Raw genomic sequence first — 24,519 nt, forward strand, 5'->3', positions numbered from 1 at the left:
TTTTGACGTAAGTAGAGATAATTGATCAGAAGTACCTTATGCCGAGGAGAACCTCTTTTTCAGTCCTAGGTTTTCAGATGAACTTCCTGGATTTACATCTTAAGACAACAAGCATTAACAAAACCAACAGGTCTGGCTTTGAAAGGTATTAGCACATTAATGTGAGACAGACAGGATGGAGACAGGGGAGCCTTTTGCAGCAGGACCAGGGCAGTGAGAGCCCTACCCTATTGCCGCCACCGCCAGGAGTTAACGGACGCCACCAGCAGCGCCGCCGCCCCGGGACTACAATTCCCAGCAGCCTCAGCGGCGGCGCGCTCTACCGACGCCGTACCAGCGCCAGGAGGCGCATTTAACAAGCGCAGCGCCCCGCTTCGTGGGACGAGCCGGGCCAAGGGCGGGCCCGTTTTAGCCCATTCTAGGCCGGTCAAGGACAGGACGGGCCTCCCCTCTAACACCCACCTTCTCCAACTAAGGTGAATGAGTGGCTACTTATACCAGTTTCTGAATTTGACTATCTGTTAAGTTTTCCTGGTAATCATGTCGGCCTCCCCATCTACTGGTGGGGTCACTAGAAAATCAACGGGAGGATCACTAATGGGCACTTTGGACAACTTCCTTGTAAGAGTGTCCACAGCTTTAGACCGGGATATTGAATTAACGGAAAAAAGACTATCCTTGGACATTGCCTTTGATAAAAGATCTTCAATGGAAGGTTTACCTGAAGCCTGGTCTCCAGAACTTCAACAGACTAACACCCATGACCCGATATTATCTCCAGGGGAGGGAGAGAAGAGCCGGCCATCAGAGTCGGCTGGGCACTGGATATGCCAGCCAGTCTGTCCCATCACTCCGATGGACAAGAGACTGGTCAACAATTCCTGCACCATGGCAGGGGCTAGGCGTTCGCCCAATATTAAGACCCGGTCAGCTAGTACTGCCAAGCTAGGGTTGTCACAACAATCTCAGGGTCTGACAACTAAACGGAAACGCAGGTGCACAAGCACAAACTTCTGGCAAGAGGTCAAAAACTGGGAACACAACTTTGACTTATTACTCCTTGATCCAAAGTCCCCCTCATAACTCTGTAAGTACACAACTAGTAAACAAGTGAGATAACCTTCAACCATGTGACGGAGATAAAGCACTGAGCGAGATGGGACCATCATTTTGGATAAAGCTGGAACGCCTCCTTAAGAAGGCATGCAGAACACTATGTGACAGATTGGACTCAATTGAAACTAGACTTGTGTGCCTTGAACTGTCATTTGCCTCATCACAGGCTAGGGAGGGAAAGCGAGCCACGGGCCCAACTAGCAAGCAAACAGGTGTCCCAGGGCCAATTGCAATTGTAGTAGATACTGACTCTAGTGTATTGTGTAAAGAGAGTGACAGTGGTAACCTGACAGGTCCCCATGCACATTGCCCTGTACCTGCCCCCATTAACCTGATAACGGCAGAACAATCCCTAGAAAAGGATAGGTCACAGCAAAGAGAGACCAGTAGGTCTGTAACTAATCAGCAAGTTTTGTACAAAAACCCCTCTGCCCAAAGTGCAGCTAGTCTACCGACTTTAGAACTCCCTCCAGAGTCATCCCCTTATGTGGTGGTTTTGGCGGGGGTTCCTCCACTAACCCAGGGCATGGGGAAAACGTACATGGAGTTAAAGAATAAGGGCCAGATGTATCAAGATTCCGTTTTTTGCGAATCCTAAATAGCGATTTTTTGCGAATCGCTATTTAGAATTCGCAAAATGGAATGTATGTACAAAATCGCTATTTTTTAGCGATTCCTTATTATTCTTTATTTGCGAATTCGCATTTTGCGAATTCACAAATAAAGAATAATTTCCAATGCATTCCTATGGGCCAGGAGGCCCATAGGAATGATAGTGCAATAATTCTCAAATTGCGAATTCGCAATTTGCTAATCGAAATTTGAGAATTATTTCAAGGGTGCAGGGGTGTCTCAAAGACACCCTGCTGCACCCCTGAAATGTACATGTGTGTGCATGTGGCACACATACATGCCCTATGGGCATGTAGGTGTGTCACATGCCACCCTCACAAATGCCAAATTGGGCATTTTTAAGAGAAATCGCAAATTACCACCAACTACAAGTTGGTGGTAATTTGCGATTTCTTAACACAAAATCGCAATTTCAAAATGTTTCATACATATCATTTAGGGAATCGCAAAATTTGCGATTCCTTAAATGCTATGGCAAAATAAGGAATCGCAAATTATTGCGATTCCTTCAATTGCGATTTTTTCATACATATGAAAAAATACTAAAAGGCGGTTTGCGAGTCGCAAAGGCCTTGATACATCTAGCCCTAAGTGTATTTTCTGGCTCAACAACAATCGTCCATTGACACCCCATGTAGGTGCAGAAATCCATAAATCCTCTTTGCCAGAAGAGTGAGTTGGGTGGGGAAAAAGCCAAAGTCTGTGGTGGGGGACTGCATAGTTATCAACTTTAGTAACAGGAGGGCTGTTGAATATATTTGTGACTGGCCCCAAAGGGACTCAGAATCTGCAATCCACTCACTACCCCGGTCTTATTTCTATGTGACGGCACATTCTTGGTGTGGGGGAAAACTCCCAAATGGGGGGCTAAAGAAATGGTGTGTACCAGGGAACATAACGATATCTAATAGCTTCGATGGGTTATCTGGCTTGGAAGATTGCGATTGACAGCAAGCACACGATTGCGATCGGAGGGCTAGTACAATAGTTCATAATGAGGGTGACGAAGTTAAGAGCATAGATATAGCAGTAAGAACAGACGTAAATATTGAGCCTCAAGTACAAACATGCAGAATTATGAGCTGGAATATAGCTGGATTGAGAAGCAAATGCAGGGATATGATCTGGCTGGGGGAGATAAAGTCATATGACATAATGGCATTTCAAGAAACCTGGGATATACAAAATAACTTTAATATAGACGGGTATTCGCACTTTTACATTCCTGCTAAACAGGGCCCTTCAGGCAGACCTAAGGGAGGTTTAGTATTATTTTTTTCCCTGAAATTGAACGGCTCATTAAAACAGCTTGACGCGGGTTGTCATAACTGCCTGGTAGTGGAACTATCACTGCCACAAACAGCGAAATTGTTATTTCTTAATTTTTATAATTCATTTGAGAGTGATTTTTTTAAATCAATTTTTAACCTGCTTAGAGGATTTTTTAGTATCATATAGAGCTAAATATCCGAGCTCCGAGGTCATTCTCATGGGTAATTTTAACATTCACCCATGCGGTCAAGCGTGTGTTTTTGATAATTTTGAAGGACCCCCATGTTCAGTTCACACACATTTTGAACACACCAAGCAAGGGGAGGCCCTGGAGAATCTTCTGGCCACCACAAATCTTTTCGAATCTGGTTGTGCCTTGGGAGGCCCAAGGGCTCCTACTTTTAAAGGAAAGGGTTCGAGTACAGTTATAGATTACATTTTTATGTCAGTTCTAGTTTTGTCTAGAGTGCTAATATATAAAGTGGGGACCTCTGCTTTCAGAAATCATAACCCCGTGCTATTAGAGGTGGTCCTGGGGGCCCACCTAAGTTTTAAAGAAACAAAACCTATGGTAAGAGTGAACGTTGGTTTAGTGAGCTCACCTGGTATTGAGCCTTATCTGAAGTTAGTAATACGCCCTTTCCATTGGTATTTGCTAACAAGATTCCGATTTAATATAATTCACCTCACCCTGGGAGATTTCCCTAAATGGGGAACACCAGATAACGCTGACCCCTGTAAGTGCGACAATTTTTCCATACAAGATACGCTACATTTTGTTATGTTTCGCGAGTATTACGCAGACATTAGGAAAAAGTATTTGTTACCTATGTTAAGGGAAGCAGGGTTTGAGCAGGTTAGGCCGGCATTTCTTTATTTACTACTGTTGAGTAGTGCACGGATTACATTTCATGTCGCAAATTTTCTAGTGGCAGCAGAGCGGATTAACAAGATTAAGATAAGAGTAGATTATATGGGGGCTGTACTCCGTTTATGAATATAGTGTGGATCATTTTAAGTTTATTATATATTGAACTGTTAAGCTAATTTTATACACAGTATTAAGAAGGATCAATAAGGTAATTTTCATGTACATACATGTATGGAATTTTGCTTGCGTAATAACCATACTAAAATGGATTTATAATGAAATTTTAATGTACCTGAATGTGTAAATATTTTTCTAAATGCAACGTATGCTGGATTTTTACAAATATGTAATAATTGTACGCGTGTCTTTTTATGATCTTAAGTTATCGAATAAAGGTATCGGACTGACTGACAGCAAAGAGAGCTACAGCTGTAAAGTAGTCTCTCATGGAGTTCCATGCAAGTACTCAAGTGGAGGCAGACGGATACACTCAAATAGATAATGGCATTAGGGAAGAGATGAATACTACATTGGGTGGAGCCAGGATGTGATTAGCAATGTGTCAAGCCAATGTAAGAAAGCCAATGAAAGGTGTGAATTCAAAGCCCACTCCAAATATATTGCTAACAATAGGTCTGTTTGACAGGTATGATGATAAAAACCAACCCTGGACCTAATAATCTGTTAACTGAAAGTTTATAACACAAAACCATGTTTTGTTGACATGCCACAATTTTGCCTGCCATCCCTTATACCCTTTTCATATATTAACTGCAGCCCACAGTCACTGCTGTGGCAAGCATCCTACAAAGTGTATTCTATTTTACCCTTTGATAACGGTTGTTGATCCTATAGGAAAGACTGCACAATCCTAATGGCAACAGATGCGATGTTCGCAGCTGGTACTCTTCAAGGGGTGATATATAGGTTAAAAATTTAACCTTCCCGATTTTTAAATGAAAAATTCGAAACAATGTGGTAACAAAGCATGTTTACCTGGATACTGCTGTAGAGGTGAATCCCTGAATCCGTGATGCAAGGGAGTACTGTGCTGGTTACACACATTTTCACTATCGGTAAATGTCTGAATCCGCCATCTTTTTCTCCACTGCTCTTTGTATGCAACATACAATGCAATGCCCGCTGCTGTCCCTAGAGCCAACCCGAAGCCTGTACGGTAACTCCAAGCTCTAGCATCAGACATGACAATTCTCCTTTGTTCCTAAACAGAAGCAATAAACAGTTATTTACCATACCCAGTTTGAAACAAGTCACTTTCATGAGGAAGCAAGGTCGAGAGATTAATATTAACTTAGCCAGAGAAGTGGCTCAAATTAACACATACTTTTTCCTGTTATTTTATCTGTTATTTTAACTATTCTTCATATTTTGGTTTTAAGTTTTCATTATTAAGAATGTGTTAGGTCCAGCTTGTGAGAGCTTTAGATTTTGCCACAACTCATGGTAAAAAAAATAATACAGACAGAAGCTTTCAGTGTTGATCTGAGGAGTTACATATTTTAGATTGTATTTTAGCAGTGGTTTAGGGACTCAAATTGTAGTCCTGCAGTGGTTTAGGGACTAACAATGTAGTCCCTCGCCAATGTCTAACTAAGGAGCTTGATACAAAATGTTCAAGAGTAGGAAGCGCACAGCTAGTTAACACAAAGTTGTGAATAGAGTTTTTTTAAAGGTTATTTGAAAGATTGGGTGCTCCCAACAGGTAACGTGTCCGTCCTTAGCACGTCTTAAATAACAATAAATCATGTGTCACCATGAGGCCATAGTGACATCCCTGAGTGTCGGGCACTCCATTAGGTTCTCATGGAAGTGAGACTCCAAAGTGATTCAAAGGAAGTTCAAAAAGGTGAATTTTAATCATTCATCCATCAATTTTTAGCGTTTCATCAATCAATTTTTTCGCAGTAAAATTCATCCAAAGAAAATTATCACAATGCTCCAATGCATTTCGGGCTAAGGCAAGCCCTTCATCGGGGAGCCTCTGCAATTAAATCAGACATAGCAATCGGTATAATGATAATACAAAACTGAACGCAAATAATGTACAAGCAGGTGCATTACATTAGGTGGGTTAAATCAGGGTGCCGGTAAAGTCTACAAGCGTGTGTTAACGAGTGTTCTACAAACGTATAAAAGTGCCTAGCGATATATGTAGGGCGAAATGCAGGTGCAGGTACACATAGATAGAATCATTAGAGTGACTAGCGGTAGCAGCGCGAGGCGCAGGGTGAAAAACATACTTGAAGAACGCGAGTGAGTGTACCAAACCGCGTGCAGCGTTAGCAGCGCGAGAGGCGCAGGGTGAAAAACATACTTTAAGACGCCAGTGAATTTACCAAGCCGCGTGTAGCGTTAGGCATAGGGTGAAAAACATACTTAAGAAACGCGAGTGAGTTTACCACGCCGCATGCAGCGTTAGACAGCGTTTACCAGTGTGAAAGGATCTTCAGTTACTCACAATGAATACAGCAGTCGCGAGCTTCACCCGTCGGTATCGGTGACACAGGAAGTGTGATCGGATTAGTAAAGAGAAAAGAAAAAATCAAAAAAGGACTAGCGTGTGGGTGATAAAATTGTGGTGGCCATCTTGGAAAGGTTACCAAAAGAATGAAAGTGCAGTAAAAAGGTACAAACTGTCAAAAAGTTATATAAAGTGTTCGCAAATAAGGAAACAATGACAATAATGTCTAAAGAAAGCATGAAAATTCCAAGCGATCATTAAGACCGGTGGGTTTCATTGTCTGCATACGATAAATCCAAGCCATTTCCCTTTGAAGTAAGTGCTTGTTGTTGTCCATTCCATCACTTTTGCGCACTTGTTCCAAAATCAAAAATTTCAACTGGAAAACATTATGTCTGTGTTCGTTGAAATGTACAGCCACATTAGATTTAGTGTTCTGGAGTCTGATGTTGGATTTATGCTCGTTAATACGAGTTTTGATCTTTCTTTCGGTCTTTCCTATGTAGCATTTTCCACAAGGACATTTGATCATGTACACAACGTTTGTTGAGTCGCATGTAGCGTCTACTACCAGTTTAATGGGGTTGCCTCTCATTGGGTGGTTAACTGTGGTTCCAGAAATGATGTTGTTGCAGTTCCCACAATTTCTACATGGTCTTGTTCCTTTAGAGAGTATTTTTTCTTGGTGTTTACTTGTCAAGAGTTCTTTGAGGTTGGCACTGCGGGTATATGCAAAAAGCGGTGGTTCCTTAAAAGTGGTACCAAAATCTGGTTCAACACTCATGATGGGCCAGTGTCTTAGAATTATCCGTTTGTATGTGGAACTCATGTTGGAAAATTTAGAAACAAGTACCATTCTGTTACTGGTTTTAGGAGGAGTCTTGACAAACAATGATTCTCTCGGAGTGTCAATGGCTTTCTTCTTGGCGCTTTCAATGAGAGTGGGAGGATATCCCCTAGTTAGAAACCTTTTACCCATTTCATGTAGTCTGATCTGAGTTTGCTCAGGGTTAGAGGTGATCCTTCTGATCCTCAACATTTGTGATGCGGGCAAGTGTGTTTTCAAGGATCCTTGATGATGGCTTGAAAAATGTAGAGCATTATTGCGGTCAGTTTTTTTGCGAAACAGATCAGTTTCAAGACCATTATTGGTGATAGTAATCCTAACATCCAGAAAGGTGATGGATTTATTGTCAATTTCCCAGGTCAGTTGTATACGTTCATTTGCTTGATTCAAAACAGTGAGGGCTTGTGACAAGGATTCTTTTGTGTCTTTCCATACAATGAAAACATCGTCAATGTACCTTGCGTACATTTTTGCGTTGTTGGTCCAGGTCGGGTTGTCATAAATATGGGTCTGTTCAAAGTACTTCATATAGATATTGGCGTAGGTGGGCGCCGCGCAATTACCCATAGAGGTTCCAGACAGCTGTAGATACCAGTCGTTATCTAGTTGAAAATAACTTTGATATAGGGTAAACATGGTGAGTTCCATAAGAAAGTTTTGCATATCTGGTTCAAGGTTGCTCTCTAGGATGGATTTTTCCATGGCTTCAATACCCCCAGCATGGGGGATGGAAGTATATAGGGAGCGGACATCCGCTGTAGATAGTGTTACCTGTTCATCTTCGGTGAAGTTCACTTCAGCCAATTTTTTCAGAAAATCAGCGGTGTCCTGAATGTAACTCTGCATGTTCCTGACACTATCTTGTAAGTATCGGTCAATGAATTTTCCAACAGGTTCCTGCAGTGAACCTTTGGTAGAAACTATCGGCCTAAAAGGGGGGTCCTCTAGGCTCCTGTGTATCTTCGGTGTAAGGTAGATGATGGGACTCTTTGGAAATGCTTTGAGTAAATATTTCTTTGTCCTGTCATCTATGGTGCCATTTTCATAGGCTTTTTGCACAATGTTAATCAATATTTCCTTGAATTGCATGGTGGGGTTGCCTGGTAGTTTCATGTATGTTTGCTCATCTTGGACATGCTCTTGCATTTTGCGGTGATATAAGGATGAGTTCAATATCACCAGGGCTCCGCCCTTGTCAGCCTTAATACATTTGATTTCTTTGTTTAGGGAGAGTCTTTTCAAGGTATCCTGATCTTTTTGTGTGATGTTTTTTTGATTTTTCTTCTTGTAGTTCAATTTCAAGATATCCTGATTTACCAAATTCTCAAAAAGATCTATGCTCTTATGACTGATTGGTGCTTCAAAAGTGCTTGTGGGTCTAAGGCCCATGAGTAAATCTTGTTTGCTAGGTAGTGGTGGTAATACGGGGTCAAAATAGTGTTGCAGTTTAAGTTTCCTGATGAATTTGTATGTGTTAACTTGTAGTTCAAGAGGATTGGTTCTGTATGTCGGTACAAAGGATGTACCTTTGGATAATAAATCCATTTCATGTTTACTTAAAACAGTATCAGAAATGTTAATAATCAAGTGTTCTTCTTCTTTTTGTCCTTCTGTGTGCTCCGAGTGCTTGGGTGAGCTGATTCTTTCTCTTTTTCTTTTTCCTTTTCGGAGACCCCTCCTGGGTCGTTTATAATGTCTCTGCTCTCGGCTAAAAAAGGAACCGCAGTGGAGGAACCTGGTTGTTGACTTTGGGGTTCAACATTCATGTTGGATTCGGTAGATTTACTTGCAGGTGTGGGGAGTTTCCTAACTGGACGGTTGGAAGTGTCACTTTCAGAGGAGGATGTATCAGTTTGAGAAGTCGGTGGTCTGTTTCTCCTACGTTGGGCATAAACATCTGCCCACGTGTATACTTCTCCCAATTTATAGTCTTGGGTGCCTCTCCTAAATTTCCTGATTTTCCTCTCGTTAATTTCACGAGAGTGTTTGTCAATCTGCACCTTGGTGTCTTCCAGTATCTTATTCCATTCCTCAGTGGTGGTCATCCCAGATAATTCATTCTCCACATCTTTGATCTCTTTATTCAAATCGGTTAAAATGCATGAAAGTTCTTGAATAATAAGCAATATCAAGTCTAGGCTACATTTATTTAACACTGCGTTCCATTTCTCCTGGAAGGACTTAGAATTCTTACATAGCGACGGTTTCAATGCTATGCGTAAACCCCTCGGGATGCGTAAGGCGCGATGGTATTTTAAAAGCGTGCTCGCATGTAGCTTTTGGTTTATTTCCCTTTTGGACAAATACAACAGTTGTCGTATGCATTGTTCCTTAGTGCGATTAGAGGTATTAGAGGCTATGTCTTCATCAATTAGCGCGTAGATGCGGGCCGTTTCATCTGCGTCAAACGCCAAAACATCCGCTTTGGCGTCAGTAGATCTACTAATTTCTTCATATTGCATATTCAGTTTATGCGTGCTGCCACCTGGTTGGGCGGATAGTGATACAAAATGTTCAAGAGTAGGAAGCGCACAGCTAGTTAACACAAAGTTGTGAATAGAGTTTTTTTAAAGGTTATTTGAAAGATTGGGTGCTCCCAACAGGTAACGTGTCCGTCCTTAGCACGTCTTAAATAACAATAAATCATGTGTCACCATGAGGCCATAGTGACATCCCCGAGTGTCGGGCACTCCATTAGGTTCTCATGGAAGTGAGACTCCAAAGTGATTCAAAGGAAGTTCAAAAAGGTGAATTTTAATCATTCATCCATCAATTTTTAGCGTTTCATCAATCAATTTTTTCGCAGTAAAATGCATCCAAAGAAAATTATCACAATGCTCCAATGCATTTCGGGCTAAGGCAAGCCCTTCATCGGGGAGCCTCTGCAATTAAATCAGACATAGCAATCGGTATAATGATAATACAAAACTGAACGCAAATAATGTACAAGCAGGTGCATTACATTAGGTGGGTTAAATCAGGGTGCCGGTAAAGTCTACAAGCGTGTGTTAACGAGTGTTCTACAAACGTATAAAAGTGCCTAGCGATATATGTAGGGCGAAATCCAGGTGCAGGTAAACATAGATAGAATCATTAGAGTGACTAGCGGTAGCAGCGCGAGGCGCAGGGTGAAAAACATACTTGAAAGTAAATCTACCGAATCCAACATGAATGTTGAACCCCAAAGTCAACAACCAGGTTCCTCCACTGCGGTTCCTTTTTTAGCCGAGAGCAGAGACATTATAAACGACCCAGGAGGGGTCTCCGAAAAGGAAAAAGAAAAAGAGAAAGAATCAGCTCACCCAAGCACTCGGAGCACACAGAAGGACAAAAAGAAGAAGAACACTTGATTATTAACATTTCTGATACTGTTTTAAGTAAACATGAAATGGATTTATTATCCAAAGGTACATCCTTTGTACCGACATACAGAACCAATCCTCTTGAACTACAAGTTAACACATACAAATTCATCAGGAAACTTAAACTGCAACACTATTTTGACCACGTATTACCACCACTACCTAGCAAACAAGATTTACTCATGGGCCTTAGACCCACAAGCACTTTTGAAGCACCAATCAGTCATAAGAGCATAGATCTTTTTGAGAATTTGGTAAATCAGGATATCTTGAAATTGAACTACAAGAAGAAAAATCAAAAAAACATCACACAAAAAGATCAGGATACCTTGAAAAGACTCTCCCTAAACAAAGAAATCAAATGTATTAAGGCTGACAAGGGCGGAGCCCTGGTGATAATGAACTCATCCTTATATCACCTCAAAATGCAAGAGCATGTCCAAGATGAGCAAACATACATGAAACTACCAGGCAACCCCACCATGCAATTCGAGGAAATATTGACTAACATTGTGCAAAAAGCCTATGAAAATGGCACCATAGATGACAGGACAAAGAAATATTTACTCAAACCATTTCCAAAGAGTCCCATCATCTACCTTACACAGAAGATACACAAGAGCCTAGAGGACCCCCCTTTTAGGCCGATAGTGTCAGGAACATGCAGAGTTACATTCAGGACACCGCTGATTTTCTGAAAAAATTGGCTGAAGTGAACTTCACCGAAGATGAACAGGTAACACTATGTACAGCGGATGTCCGCTCCCTATATACTTCCATCCCCCATGCCGGGGGTATTGAAGCCATGGAAAAATCCATCCTAGAGAGCAACCTTGAACCAGATATGCAAAACTTTCTTATGGAACTCACCATGTTTACCCTATATCAAAGTTATTTTCAACTAGATAACGACTGGTATCTACAGCTGTCTGGAACCTCTATGGGTAATTGCGCGGCGCCCACCTACGCCAATATCTATATGAAGTACTTTGAACAGACCCATATTTATGACAACCCGACCTGGACCAACAACGCAAAAATGTACGCAAGGTACATTGACGATGTTTTCATCGTATGGAAAGACACAAAAGAATCCTTGTCACAAGCCCTCACTGTTTTGAATCAAGCAAATGAACGTATACAACTGACCTGGGAAATTGACAATAAATCCATCACCTTTCTGGATGTTAGGATTACTATCACCAATAATGGTCTTGAAACTGATCTGTTTCGCAAAAAAACTGACCGCAATAATGCTCTACATTTTTCAAGCCATCATCAAGGATCCTTGAAAACACACTTGCCCGCATCACAAATGTTGAGGATCAGAAGGATCACCTCTAACCCTGAGCAAACTCAGATCAGACTACATGAAATGGGTAAAAGGTTTCTAACTAGGGGATATCCTCCCACTCTCATTGAAAGCGCCAAGAAGAAAGCCATTGACACTCCGAGAGAATCATTGTTTGTCAAGACTCCTCCTAAAACCAGTAACAGAATGGTACTTGTTTCTAAATTTTCCAACATGAGTTCCACATACAAACGGATAATTCTAAGACACTGGCCCATCATGAGTGTTGAACCAGATTTTGGTACCACTTTTAAGGAACCACCGCTTTTTGCATATACCCGCAGTGCCAACCTCAAAGAACTCTTGACAAGTAAACACCAAGAAAAAATACTCTCTAAAGGAACAAGACCATGTAGAAATTGTGGGAACTGCAACAACATCATTTCTGGAACCACAGTTAACCACCCAATGAGAGGCAACCCCATTAAACTGGTAGTAGACGCTACATTCGACTCAACAAACGTTGTGTACATGATCAAATGTCCTTGTGGAAAATGCTACATAGGAAAGACCGAAAGAAAGATCAAAACTCGTATTAACGAGCATAAATCCAACATCAGACTCCAGAACACTAAATCTAATGTGGCTGTACATTTCAACGAACACAGACATAATGTTTCCCAGTTGAAATTTTTGATTTTGGAACAAGTGCGCAAAAGTGATGGAATGGACAACAACAAGCACTTACTTCAAAGGGAAATGGCTTGGATTTATCGTATGCAGACAATGAAACCCACCGGTCTTAATGATCGCTTGGAATTTTTATGCTTTGTTTAGACATTATTGTCATTGTTTCCTTATTTGCGAACACTTTATATAACTTTTTGACAGTTTGTACCTTTTTACTGCACTTTCATTCTTTTGGTAACCTTTCCAAGATGGCCACCACAATTTTATCACCCACACGCTAGTCCTTTTTTGATTTTTTCTTTTCTCTTTACTAATCCGATCACACTTCCTGTGTCACCGATACCGACGGGTTAAGCTCGCGACTGCTGTATTCATTGTGAGTAACTGAAGATCCTTTCACACTGGTATACGCTGTCTAACGCTGCATGCGGCGTGGTAAACTCACTCGTGTTTCTTAAGTATGTTTTTCACCCTATGCCTAACGCTACACGTGGCTTGGTAAATTCACTCGCGTCTTAAAGTATGTTTTTCACCCTGCGCCTCGCGCTGCTACCGCTAGTCACTCTAATGATTCTATCTATGTTTACCTGCACCTGGATTTCGCCCTACATATATCGCTAGGCACTTTTATACGTTTGTAGAACACTCGTTAACACACGCTTGTAGATTTTACCGGCACCCTGATTTAACCCACCTAATGTAATGCACCTGCTTGTACATTATTTGCGTTCAGTTTTGTATTATCATTATACCGATTGCTATGTCTGATTTAATTGCAGAGGCTCCCCGATGAAGGGCTTGCCTTAGCCCGAAATGCATTGGAGCATTGTGATAATTTTCTTTGGATGCATTTTACTGCGAAAAAATTGATTGATGAAACGCTAAAAATTGATGGATGAATGATTAAAATTCACCTTTTTGAACTTCCTTTGAATCACTTTGGAGTCTCACTTCCATGAGAACCTAATGGAGTGCCCGACACTCAGGGATGTCACTATGGCCTCATGGTGACACATGATTTATTGTTAACTAAGGAGCTTCCCTGACACAAATCTCTCACTCTTTGAGTTGTCGGCATACATATCCAGAGGAGAGATTAGGCCACGACAGAAACCACGATTATTTAGAACAGCAACAACTGCTGTTTCAACTGTAGTGATTGGGGGTGGAAAAAAGAGCAAGGGGAAAAAAATGCCCATAGTTGCACCCATGCAGGGACTACCGGACGGGGTGGTGGGGGAAGGGACAGGACGGACGCAATTAAGAAAAAAAAACACTTACCTAGGAATCGCCGGCCGCTGCCTCTCCCAGTTATCTTTCTGTGTCCAGGCAGCAGGAAGCCCCCGGGCTCCCATGCTTCACTAAGCCAATCACAACGCTGCAATGCAGCGTTGTGACTGGTCTGAGCGCCGAGGGTTGGTGCTTACACAGGAAAAGGGAACCTCTGCATGTCACCCACCAGGCTGAGCATTACAGCCTGGTAGGGAACATGCTACGTGCGCATGAACTGTTTGGCCAGCCCAAGAAGGCCGGCCCAACAGTCATGCACACTTGAGTGCAAACCACTCTTCCCCTGCTCTGGCCAGCACAGCCCCACACCACATTGAACAAGGCCACTGACTGCAATAAGAAAAATAAAATGATTCTAATGATGCATTGTCATTTTACTTTTCCCTTTGAGCAGTAGGGCGACAGCCCTTTGCCTTAGTGGAGAAGTCGCCACTGCTGTTCAATAAACCACGCTACCATAGGCAAGGCTAGGCACACACATTCAGTGCCAGGGTACCCGCATGAGTGATACTGCACTTCACAAATACACATAAAAGTAGGGTTGGAGAAGGCCAATCCTAGTCGGCTAGCAACCCTCAACTCGGGCCCATGTAGATTTTTTGCACCCTTGTTGGGCAGACTGGGAGTGAATACCATACAAACTTAAAAACTGTGCCTACAATAATCTTCTCCATTTCCACGGCGGTGGGCACAGTGTTTTGGCCTAGAGTCGGCCAGCACCCAGGAAATCAGTAATTACAGAGTCATTTGGTGGGGCACACATTCTTGTTGCTCTTCCTGATCTCTGTGAGGAGGGATGGTAACTAGCTAGGTGCAGCCTACTTACACCGCTTTGTTCTTCTACAGTGGGCACTCCACCTGGAGACTGTCCTGCAGGGCAGAGCATCCTGGCAGACAGAAGGCCAGGCGATGAAGGTGGTTTGGCCAGGACACACGAAGGGGGAATCAACCCATACGAGTTCCAAAGAAGCAGACCGGAACCAGCATCCTCGGTCTGCAAAATGGGTATAAGGATGGGAGCCCAAGACCGGTTATTGTTCCTTGTTGTGGTCACTTCTACAGAGGAACGTTAACGCCACAGAGTTCTCAGAGGACTGCAACACAGCCAAGGATTGGAGTTGCATTGACAGTCAACTCCCTAGAGGCAAAGTAACATCGCCTGGAGTCCGATCCGGAGGAGAAATTACTGGACTTTCCAGAGTGCCAAGACATCCTGCCTGCGAGCAAGGAATGAAAACTGCAACTATAGAGGAGGAGCAGATCACAGAAGGCACTGTTGTAACTGTCCGACAGAGATTCGGTAACTAAGTGTGGCAAACAAATCGCTGCACTGCTGAGCTAGGCAGTGCCTTAGTCATATATCCTGGTCATAGCTACTAAGGCACCTGGAACCTTGTATCCATGTGGTAGGCCTGATTGAAGCCAGGATAAGCCCCTTTAGCTTGAACTTCACGTTCACTGGAGCCACCCATGTGATACGCACAAAAATTCCTCCCTGCCCATGCAACAGTAGACTGATACATAGATGGGGAAGGTGGGCCACGATCTCCATCAAATACTTCTTGCTTAAACATTCCCAAGAGGAGATACAGCGAGAAGGAAAGGCAATCATAGGCAAAGGACAAGCGAGCGACACAAAAGAGGGAGACTGATAAAGACAGGAATCCATGCTTCTGTAGAGAATTAAGATTGACATAATAGCCAAGGGTGCCTCATTCAATTAATGGTGCACCGCGAGTGAGGGGCTGAGGGGAAGCAATGTGGACTGCAGGGTGGCAGATAGAAGTGGAAAGGGTGAAAGGAATTATTTGGATATGGATAGACATGCAAATGGACCAGCTGGGCCGATTGCTTTTACCTGCAACATGGATATTCCACGAATGGGCGGAGGGGGCTTGTTATATTATAGTGTTGTTGGAGTCGGGGTGAATACTTGATTCAAAACAAACATACTGTGGTAACAGAGATACTGCCACAGAGCATATGCGCCTGACCCTGCAGATGCTCTTCACAAAGATGCGTGAGTAGCCATCATCCGGTTTAAGAAATTTAAAGGGAAAATATTAGCTACACAAAATGAAATCCAGGGTAGTCTCTTAATAGTCCATATATCACTTGGTACCTGCACCATAACCCTAGGCACTGTGTACGCCCCTATCGATAACTAAGAAACTTTTCTCAAAACTGTGCTCTCGCAGGTCATAACTTCCCCAGATGTAAAAGTTACTTACCTTCGGTAACGTAATATCTCGTAATCACACAGCCTAGCCGTAGATTCATTAACTTTTGAATTCCCCCCAGGCGCCAGTCTGGATCTGCAAATTTTTCAGAAGTACCTCTGCACGCCGGGGGACGGCGTCGTACGGCTCCGTGAGGACGTCGATTCTGGTCATAACGTCAGTGAAGCCATTTAAGTCCCCTCCGCTGCACTGACTTCAGTTTCTTCTGTGAAACCTTCCGCAACAGAACGCAGAGCCACGATAGAAACCAGTTGTGGAAATAGTATTCCAAAAAGATAAAAAATCGTTTAAATATTAATAAAGAAGAAACATCAAATGGTAGGTTAATACCAGATACAGATTTTAAAGAACACCCCACAAGAATCAACGCAAGCTATGTGAAACCCTGCGCCCCATTGAATAACTCTAATGCAAGGGAAGAAAACCTTACACTCTATAGTCCATTTCTCAATGGTAACCAACGGCATGGTGATGGCAAAACAAAACCTATAAAACAACACCAAGTTGTTTTTTTTAATCACACCATTACATGACATATTGAAAGTGCAATACAAGATATGCAGATACCAAACAAAGACTTCCAAAAGAAGAGCAAATAAATCAATACTACCCACTGGTGTTTAATCCAGTATAAGTTCAAGTTCTGAAATTTGTATAGCGCACTACTCACCCAGAGGGTCTCAAGGCGCTTGAGGGATGGTGGGTGCGTTATTTATCGAATAGCCAGGTTTTTAGCTGCTTTCTGAAGGTGGGGTGGTTCTGGGTAAGGCGGAGGTGGGTGGGGAGGGAGTTCCAGGTTTTGGCCGCTAAGAAGGAGAAGGATCTTCCTCCCATGGTGGCTCTGTGGATACGCGGAATTGCAACGAGGGCTTGATTGGATGATCGTAGTTGGCGGGTGGGTTTGTAGAAGGATAGTCGTGTGTTGAGGCATTCGGGTCCTAGGTCGTATAGGGCTTTGTGTGCATTGGTGAGGAGACGTAACGTTATTCTCTTGTTAACGGGGAGCCCGTGAAGTTCCTTCAGGTGACCGGAAATGTGAGCTTGACGGGGGATGTCCAGTATGAGTCTGGCTGAGGCGTTTTGGATGCGTTGGAGTTAATTCTGTAATTTGGCTGTGGTTCCGGCGTAAAGGGTATTTCCATAGTCCAATCGGCTGGTGACTAGTGCGTGGGTGACTGTCTTTCTTGTTTTGGTGGGGATCCAACTGAAGATTTTTTTGAGCATGCGAAGGATGTTGAAGCATGACGATGAGACGGCATTGACTTGTCTGGTCATTGAGAGGGAGGAATCTAGGATGAAGTCCAGGTTACGTGCGTGATCTGTAGGTATGGGTGCGTTGCCCAAGGCCAGTGGCCACCAAGAGTCGTCCCAGGCAGAGGGGGATGATCCTAAGATGAGGACTTCCGTTTTGTCTGAGTTTAGTTTTAATCGGCTGTTCTTCATCCATTCGGCTACATCTTTCATTCCTTCGTGTAGATTGGTTTTGGCGGTGTTGGGTCTTTGGTGAGGGAGAGGATCAGCTGGGTGTCGTCTGCGTAGGAGATGATGTTGAGGTTGTGTTGTCGTGCGATGGATGCAAGGGGACTCATGTATACATTGAAGAGGGTGGGACTGAGGGAAGATCCTTGTGGTACGCCGCAGATGACTTCGGTGGCCTCTGATTTGAATGGGGGGAGGCAGACTCTCTGGGTTCTTCCGGCTAGGAATGAGATGATCCAGTCCAGAGCTTTTCCTTGTATTCCGACGTTGCTGAGGCGTTGTATGAGGGTGCTATGGCAGACTGTGTCGAAGGCGGCGGAGAGGTCAAGTAGGATGAGGGCAACTGTTTCCCCGTAGTCCAGTAGCGTTCGGATGTCGTCTGTAGCTGCGATGAGGGCAGTTTCGGTGCTGTATTTAGCTCGGAAGCCTGACTGTGAGGGGTCGAGGGAGTTGTTGGATTCGAGGAAGGCGGCTAGCTGACTGTTGACGGCTTTCTCAATGACTTTGGCGGGGAATGGGAGGAGTGAAATGGGGCGGTAGTTCTTGAGTTCTGAAGAAACCCACAGCAGACCCCTCTGAAGGGCGCTGAGTTCGGCAGGTTTCCAGCTTTCCGGGAAGGTAGCGGAGTTGAAGGAGCAGTTGATGACATCGCGGAGATGGGGTGCAATGATGGAGTCTGCTTTGTTGAAGATGTGGTGGGGACATGGGTCGGTTGGAGAGCCTGAGTGGATGGAGTTCATCAGGCGGATGGTGTCTTTAGTGGTGATTGGATTCCAGGTGCAAAGGTTGTGAGAGTGCTGTTTTGATTCAGATGTGGGTGGAGTGGGCTGTTCTTCGGACTGGTTTTCAAAGCTGTTATGTATGTCGGCGATTTTGTTGTGCACAGCTGTGAGAGACTAACAACAATGGCCGAGATCCCAGGCCTAACCTTTTCTGAGAATGAGATCAGCGAGCTCCTAGCTGACCCTCCCTTCTCACTGGACATCAACATCTCCCAGACTATAGCCCAAACCACCGACTGGGATGCACTCACAGAGAAAAAACGCAATAGGATACGCACCATCCTGCACGGTGTAATCTCAACTCAATACTTACGTACCAACACCGCACCAAGGGGACTACTTGTTACCAATGCGCCAAGGATCTTTCTAGATGATCCCACCCTCAGAAGGGACTGGGCCTAGATAGCATGGCACTGCACCAGGGACTGGCTGGTGCTAATAATTAAAACCGCCAAAAGACTCTCGGACGCCATGATCATGGACATACAGGCCACCGAGTCACATTTCAAGACCACCATCACTTCCTTTAAAAAAAATCTGGAGGAATCCAACAAAGAATTGGCCGAATACAAAGAATACCTAACACAAGCCAAAATAGCCAAATTCGATAAAGATCTTACAAAATTCAGCTACGCAAAAGTCTACCCATACTCGGTAGAAGACTACGTGGCCCCAACAAGACAGGGCAGATCTTACGACACCTCAGGGGACAACACCTCGTTCACGGGACTCTAGCTCTGGCTCCTCAATACAACAAAGGAACAGAAGCCGGGGACGACGCTGGCAACAACTATTGGATGCACAACAACACACAAACCAGAACTTTGGACCGCCACCCTACAGCCACCCCCTTCAGAACCCCTACTTTGGCTGACCACCTATGTATCATCAGGTGCCACAGAACTTCTTCGGACAACAATACCGACCGCCTTTTTTAGGACAGGGCAGACGATCGAGAGGCCGCAGGAGGAACACACAACAAGTACACTGGGCAGAAGAGGACGGACCAGTAAGTGCCAACACCAGAAACAAAACCAAGGAAACACTCTCAGGAACCACTAACCACTGAGCCACCAGCACCATCACTGGTCTTCAATCTCTCATCTTCCCCACTAACGGCAATGGAAGAGCAAATCCTTAACAAAGGCCTCCACTTTGTCCCCACCAAACGCATGGACAAGTTCAGTCTCCACATGGAGCTGGCCGATTTCTTCTGAAAGTTAAAATTAAAAGCTTTCTTCGAAAAACCACAAGATACAAGTGAAACAGGACAAGCAAATGAAACAGGCCTCCGACCCAAATCAACATTTATACCTCCACCGTCGAGCATTCCGGTCGAAATTTTGACGTTTGAACAAGCCGTCTACAATGAGGTGGAAGGAATAACCCAACCACAGATATACAACAACCTTTCCAAGAAGGAACGAGGGGCCCTACAATCTCTCCAAAATAATGACAATATCATCATCAAGCCCGCGGATAAAGGCAGAGGAATTGTTATCCAGGATAAACAAGCATACAGAGCAGAATGCCAAAGACTCCTGGACGACACCCGAAACTACAACCGCCTCAATGAGGATCCCACCAACAACCTACGAGTCACCAAAATCAGCCTGGTGACAACGGCCGCAGACCTGAAACCAAATTTCAAAGCAAGAGGCAACTTTCCTCTGTAAAACTAACCCAAAAGTCCCGTACTTTTATACGGTGCCTAAAATCCATAAACCGACAAGACCACCTCCGGGACGCCCAATAGTTTCAGGCATCAACTCACTCCTTGAACCCCTGTCAAGGTTCTGTGATTTTTTCCTTAATCCCCTTGTACAGGCTCCATCCACATACATCAAGGACACTAAAAACCTGCTGTCACTAATCTCGGAAAAGGATTTTGACCCGACTACCCAACTACTAGTCAGCCTGGACGTCGAGAGCCTGTACACTAGCTTACCCCAGGATGCCACACTCGAAGTACTTGAGGAAACGCTCACAAGATGCCAATGGGAATACACAACACTCAGAGAGTTCATTCTGGATTGCGCAAGATTAGCTCTCAAGCAGAACTATTTTGAATTTGAAGGCACATACTACCTTCAAACAAATGGCACCTCTATGGGCAGCGTCTTTGCCCCCAGTGTGGCCGGACTCTACGTCTACAACCTGGAACTAACACACATCCTGTCACCCGCCAACCCGTTCAAAGGCTCAATGGTCTTTTGGCGCCGCTACATCGACGACGTCCTACTCATCTAGAATGACAGTGAGGAAGAACTGAGCCTCTTCCTCACTTGGCTGAACAAGCAAGACCAGTTCCTGCGCTTCTCCGCCACCAGCAGCCGCAAAGAATTACCGTTCCTTGACTTACTGATTGAACCCAGAGAAGGCAAACTTGCCACCACAACCTACTACAAACCGACGGCTAGGAACTCATTACTCCAATTCGGAAGCTTCCACCCTCGTCCACTCAGGGAAAACGTGCCCTTCGGGCAATTTTTACGCATCAGGCGTAATTGCAGCACCAGACAGGATTAAAACAAACAGGCCAGTGATCTAGCCAAGAAATTACAACAGCATGGCTAACCAAAGAGAATTATTGAACACACCAAAAAACGTGCAAAAAACTAAAACCGAGAGGCCCTTTTGGAGACACCTGATAGACGGAGACATACCCCCCCCCCACTCACTTATGTCACACCCTATAACTGCATTTCCACCCAAGTTGCTAAGATAATCAGAAAGAACTGGAGGATCTTGAATACCGGAAACCGCAAATGGGAACAACCTCTTTTTGCCTACAAGAAATCCAGCAGCAAAAGGGATCAACTAGTGGCCACACGACCTAAGAAAAGTGAACCTACCACAACCCCCACAATACACACCACATGGGGGCTACCCAGAGTCACAGGTCACTACCCCTGCAGTGACTGCAGCGTCTGTCATCTCACTCAGCACAGCAAGACCCTAGACCTGGAACCAGGGAGAACATGGCACCAATTGAAACATACCAATTGCAATTCGGCAAACCTTATATATCTAATTGTATGTCCATGCCAATTGAGATACGTGGGAATGACCACAAGGAAAGTGTGTACACGTATCACGGAACACCGAAGCACTAATCGGTGTAAAAAACACTAACAGCAAACTCATAGACCATTTCCTCCAAACAGGGCACACATCTAATGACATACGGTGCCCAGTAATTGAGCAAATTCCTGTCCAACCGACAGACAATGAGAAAAATCTATTACTGAAGGAACACCGCTGGATTTACAGATTATGCACTCACCTTGAAGGCCTCAATGACAATATTCCGTGGAATAGCCTAAACAAGTGAAAGGATGCCTATCGATAACAAGACTTTGACCCAGTGGACCCCCGTTGGTACCTCAGACACCCAGCCAGTACACGCTGAATCACCAGTACTTGGCATTATGATAGACACACATCCCTTGCATGGGACATGACTAGCACCTCAAGTAGCATCACTCATCCTCCCCCCCCCCCCCCCCCCCTACAAAACTGCAGCTAATACAATACATCATGAGGCGGCAATCATGGGCCGTTACGCGCTTACCAGCGTACACGCGCCTGTAATGGCCCATCATTATGGACGCCATACTCAGGCACAGAATATCCACCAGCAAGCCCACGCATCCTTGCCCAGATAGCAAAACACGTCTGTTTACCATTTTATATGGTTCTGGCAACCCTTCTTGGTAAAATACCCCCTAAACAGCATGTAGTGACAACACCTCTTTTATCACCATGCGCTTACAGACACACACGCGCCTTTTATTGGCCCAACCATATTCATTCCATAACATTATGGACGCCACATTCAGACTCGCTGGCAAGTCCAAGCATATTGATTTCTACGCATAATTTTGCCCAGACAGCACCAGGCATCCATTTTACCACCACTCATATTGTTTTGGTATATCACTCTGAATATTAGTGAAGACCCCTTGCTGTTTTCAAAAAAACCTTTAAAATAGTAGGGAAAATGTCCCAAACTCTTTTACCATCATAGTTCTGGTGCAGTAGGGCTCGAGAGCATGTCTTCTATGTTTCCTTTACAGAAGCTGCTCACATTGACACCCGCCCACTAGGAGCGAACCAATCACAGCTGAGGAAACGCTACTCACACAAGCCCCACCCAGCTTCTAACGAGCAACACCTGCATCCAGCACTGGGTATTTAACATGCCGGCCACGGGAGCTCAGTTCCTACGGATCCCTCGGCCGGACGACCGGTATTTCAGCGGGTCAGGAGACCATAGCAAGTAAGTGGGAAGGCTTTGCCAAGCTCGCGGTACAGCCGCCAGTCGCGCAGCCTCAGGCCGTGACTGTGCGAGCAGGACATTACCGCTCGTAGCACTTAGCCACAACTACTCATACCCTTTCTTTCTTCTCTTTTAACTTTTAAGAGTGCATAGAGTCCCGACCTACCGGCAGGAGATCCTGGGAGTTTGTTCCCTGTAGATAGGAGTAAGCACAACATTACCAACAAAAGTGCATCTTTCTCTCGCCACAATTTCACCATAATATGCTGCATTTAGATATTAGCACTATTACCACATATTTCACGAAACCGGACACCCGTGACTTATTCGCTCACTTTTAGGCACAAGGCGCCCTTCCACGATACATGTGGTTTAACAACTAGCGTGTTTTAAACAATATGTGTTCTTTTTGTTTGTCCTTTCCTTCCTTTTCCTTACAGGTACGAACTGAGAGGAAATACCTCTCACACAGAGCACCTTAGCGTGTGCCACACATTCAGGGTACTGAATCATATATATCCCTGTAAATACACCCACACATAAAAGATCCTGATGAAACCCAGTTTAAATAGAAGGCCTGGCTGAAACTAGTCGTCCACACTGGACGTGGGAGACCATAAGTCTACCCCTACACGTCCTTAGCCTTTGTTTTTATTTTCTTCCTGGGGCCCACCAATAAACTTACTGCTTTGGGACCCCAAGGACAGCATTTTAAATCTCACGCAGCACATCAGCACAGCACACTCACGTTCCAAAAACCCGCTCCGAAGTAGCCTGGCGTCGCAGCACACCTGAGGCGCAATCGGTGCCTCGGGTGGGGCCCGATGATGAAGCATGCCACCAACTAGGCAGGTGGGTGAGGGCCTTCCTAACAAACCAAATGGTTTCCCATACTAAACATATAGTACGCAAACACTACCCTAATAGCTAGTTCTTGTTGTTTACTCAACTTCTAAACAAAACCTATGTGGCCAAGCCAAGTGGTCTGCTGAATCCCAACATAGGTTGAGCTAGTGATCACCGGTATATAAAACCAGTACTGAAAAAGGATATAACCCTTACCTCAGAGATTTTTCACAGAACGGGGAGGATGGGCAGGGAATTATTGACTCTGCGGCTAGACTGTGTCTCTACAAGATATTATGTTACCAAAGGTAAGTAACTTTTACCTCTGATAGAGACATCCAGCTGCAGATTCCTTATCTTTTGAATTAAATACCACAGCTATAACCCCCTGGAGTAATCCTACAAAAGTTCTCAAAGAGAACCAGCCGATCATAACTAACAACCGACCAAATGTACGAAGGAATAGCAGAACAAGAACTTGGCTCTTAATGGAATCCATGATCACGGTCACAGAACATATAAATAAAAAACAACCTTACAGGCCCAAGAGAATCGGCCCTGAAGGAAAAGGGGGGAAAAAAAAGACCCATTTGCCAGTTATCAAACATTATCCTCTAGCCCCTAAGGGTAAAGAGAACTTGATGGCCAAAAGACCGGAATCCAAAATACATGCAATCTGCATTCTTTACAACAATATAGAGATATTAGAGAAAATAAATGTACTGATAAAATCCAAAGAAGGACTCTCATAACTCATTCGAATATATCAAGATGAATGAACACCAAAAGAAAGATAAGCAATAATATCTTCATGGTATAAATAATTTTGTTTGAACAAAATGACCACTTAAAGGTTACATAAAGTACTGTAAAGAAACTAAAATGACACTAAATAGATTTGAATCTAATGAAGATATTCATTAATTATGCCAGTTGTATACATTTTTTGATAAAAGATATATATTATCTAGCCACATAATATATATAAAATTGTCACAATTGACTCTAAGTGGCCTGACAACTCAAATAATTTTGC

At 43.9% G+C, this 24,519-nt stretch overlaps 1 protein-coding gene across 1 annotated transcript in view; it reads right to left on the minus strand.

The window, feature by feature from the left end:
* The window catches only part of RMDN3 (regulator of microtubule dynamics 3), a 231,806-nt gene that overhangs the window by 160,316 nt on the left and 46,971 nt on the right, over window positions 1-24,519 (minus strand). The window contains exon 2 of the mRNA XM_086937422.1: window positions 4,889-5,114. Within this exon, the coding sequence (XP_086793548.1) occupies window positions 4,889-5,096 (208 nt within the window). The 5' untranslated portion in view covers window positions 5,097-5,114. The remainder of the gene's footprint in view (window positions 1-4,888; window positions 5,115-24,519) is intronic.

The sequence above is a fragment of the Lissotriton vulgaris genome, chromosome 9 (genome assembly GCF_964263255.1).
Source record: "Lissotriton vulgaris chromosome 9, aLisVul1.2, whole genome shotgun sequence".
Classification (NCBI taxonomy): Eukaryota; Metazoa; Chordata; class Amphibia; order Caudata; family Salamandridae; genus Lissotriton; species Lissotriton vulgaris.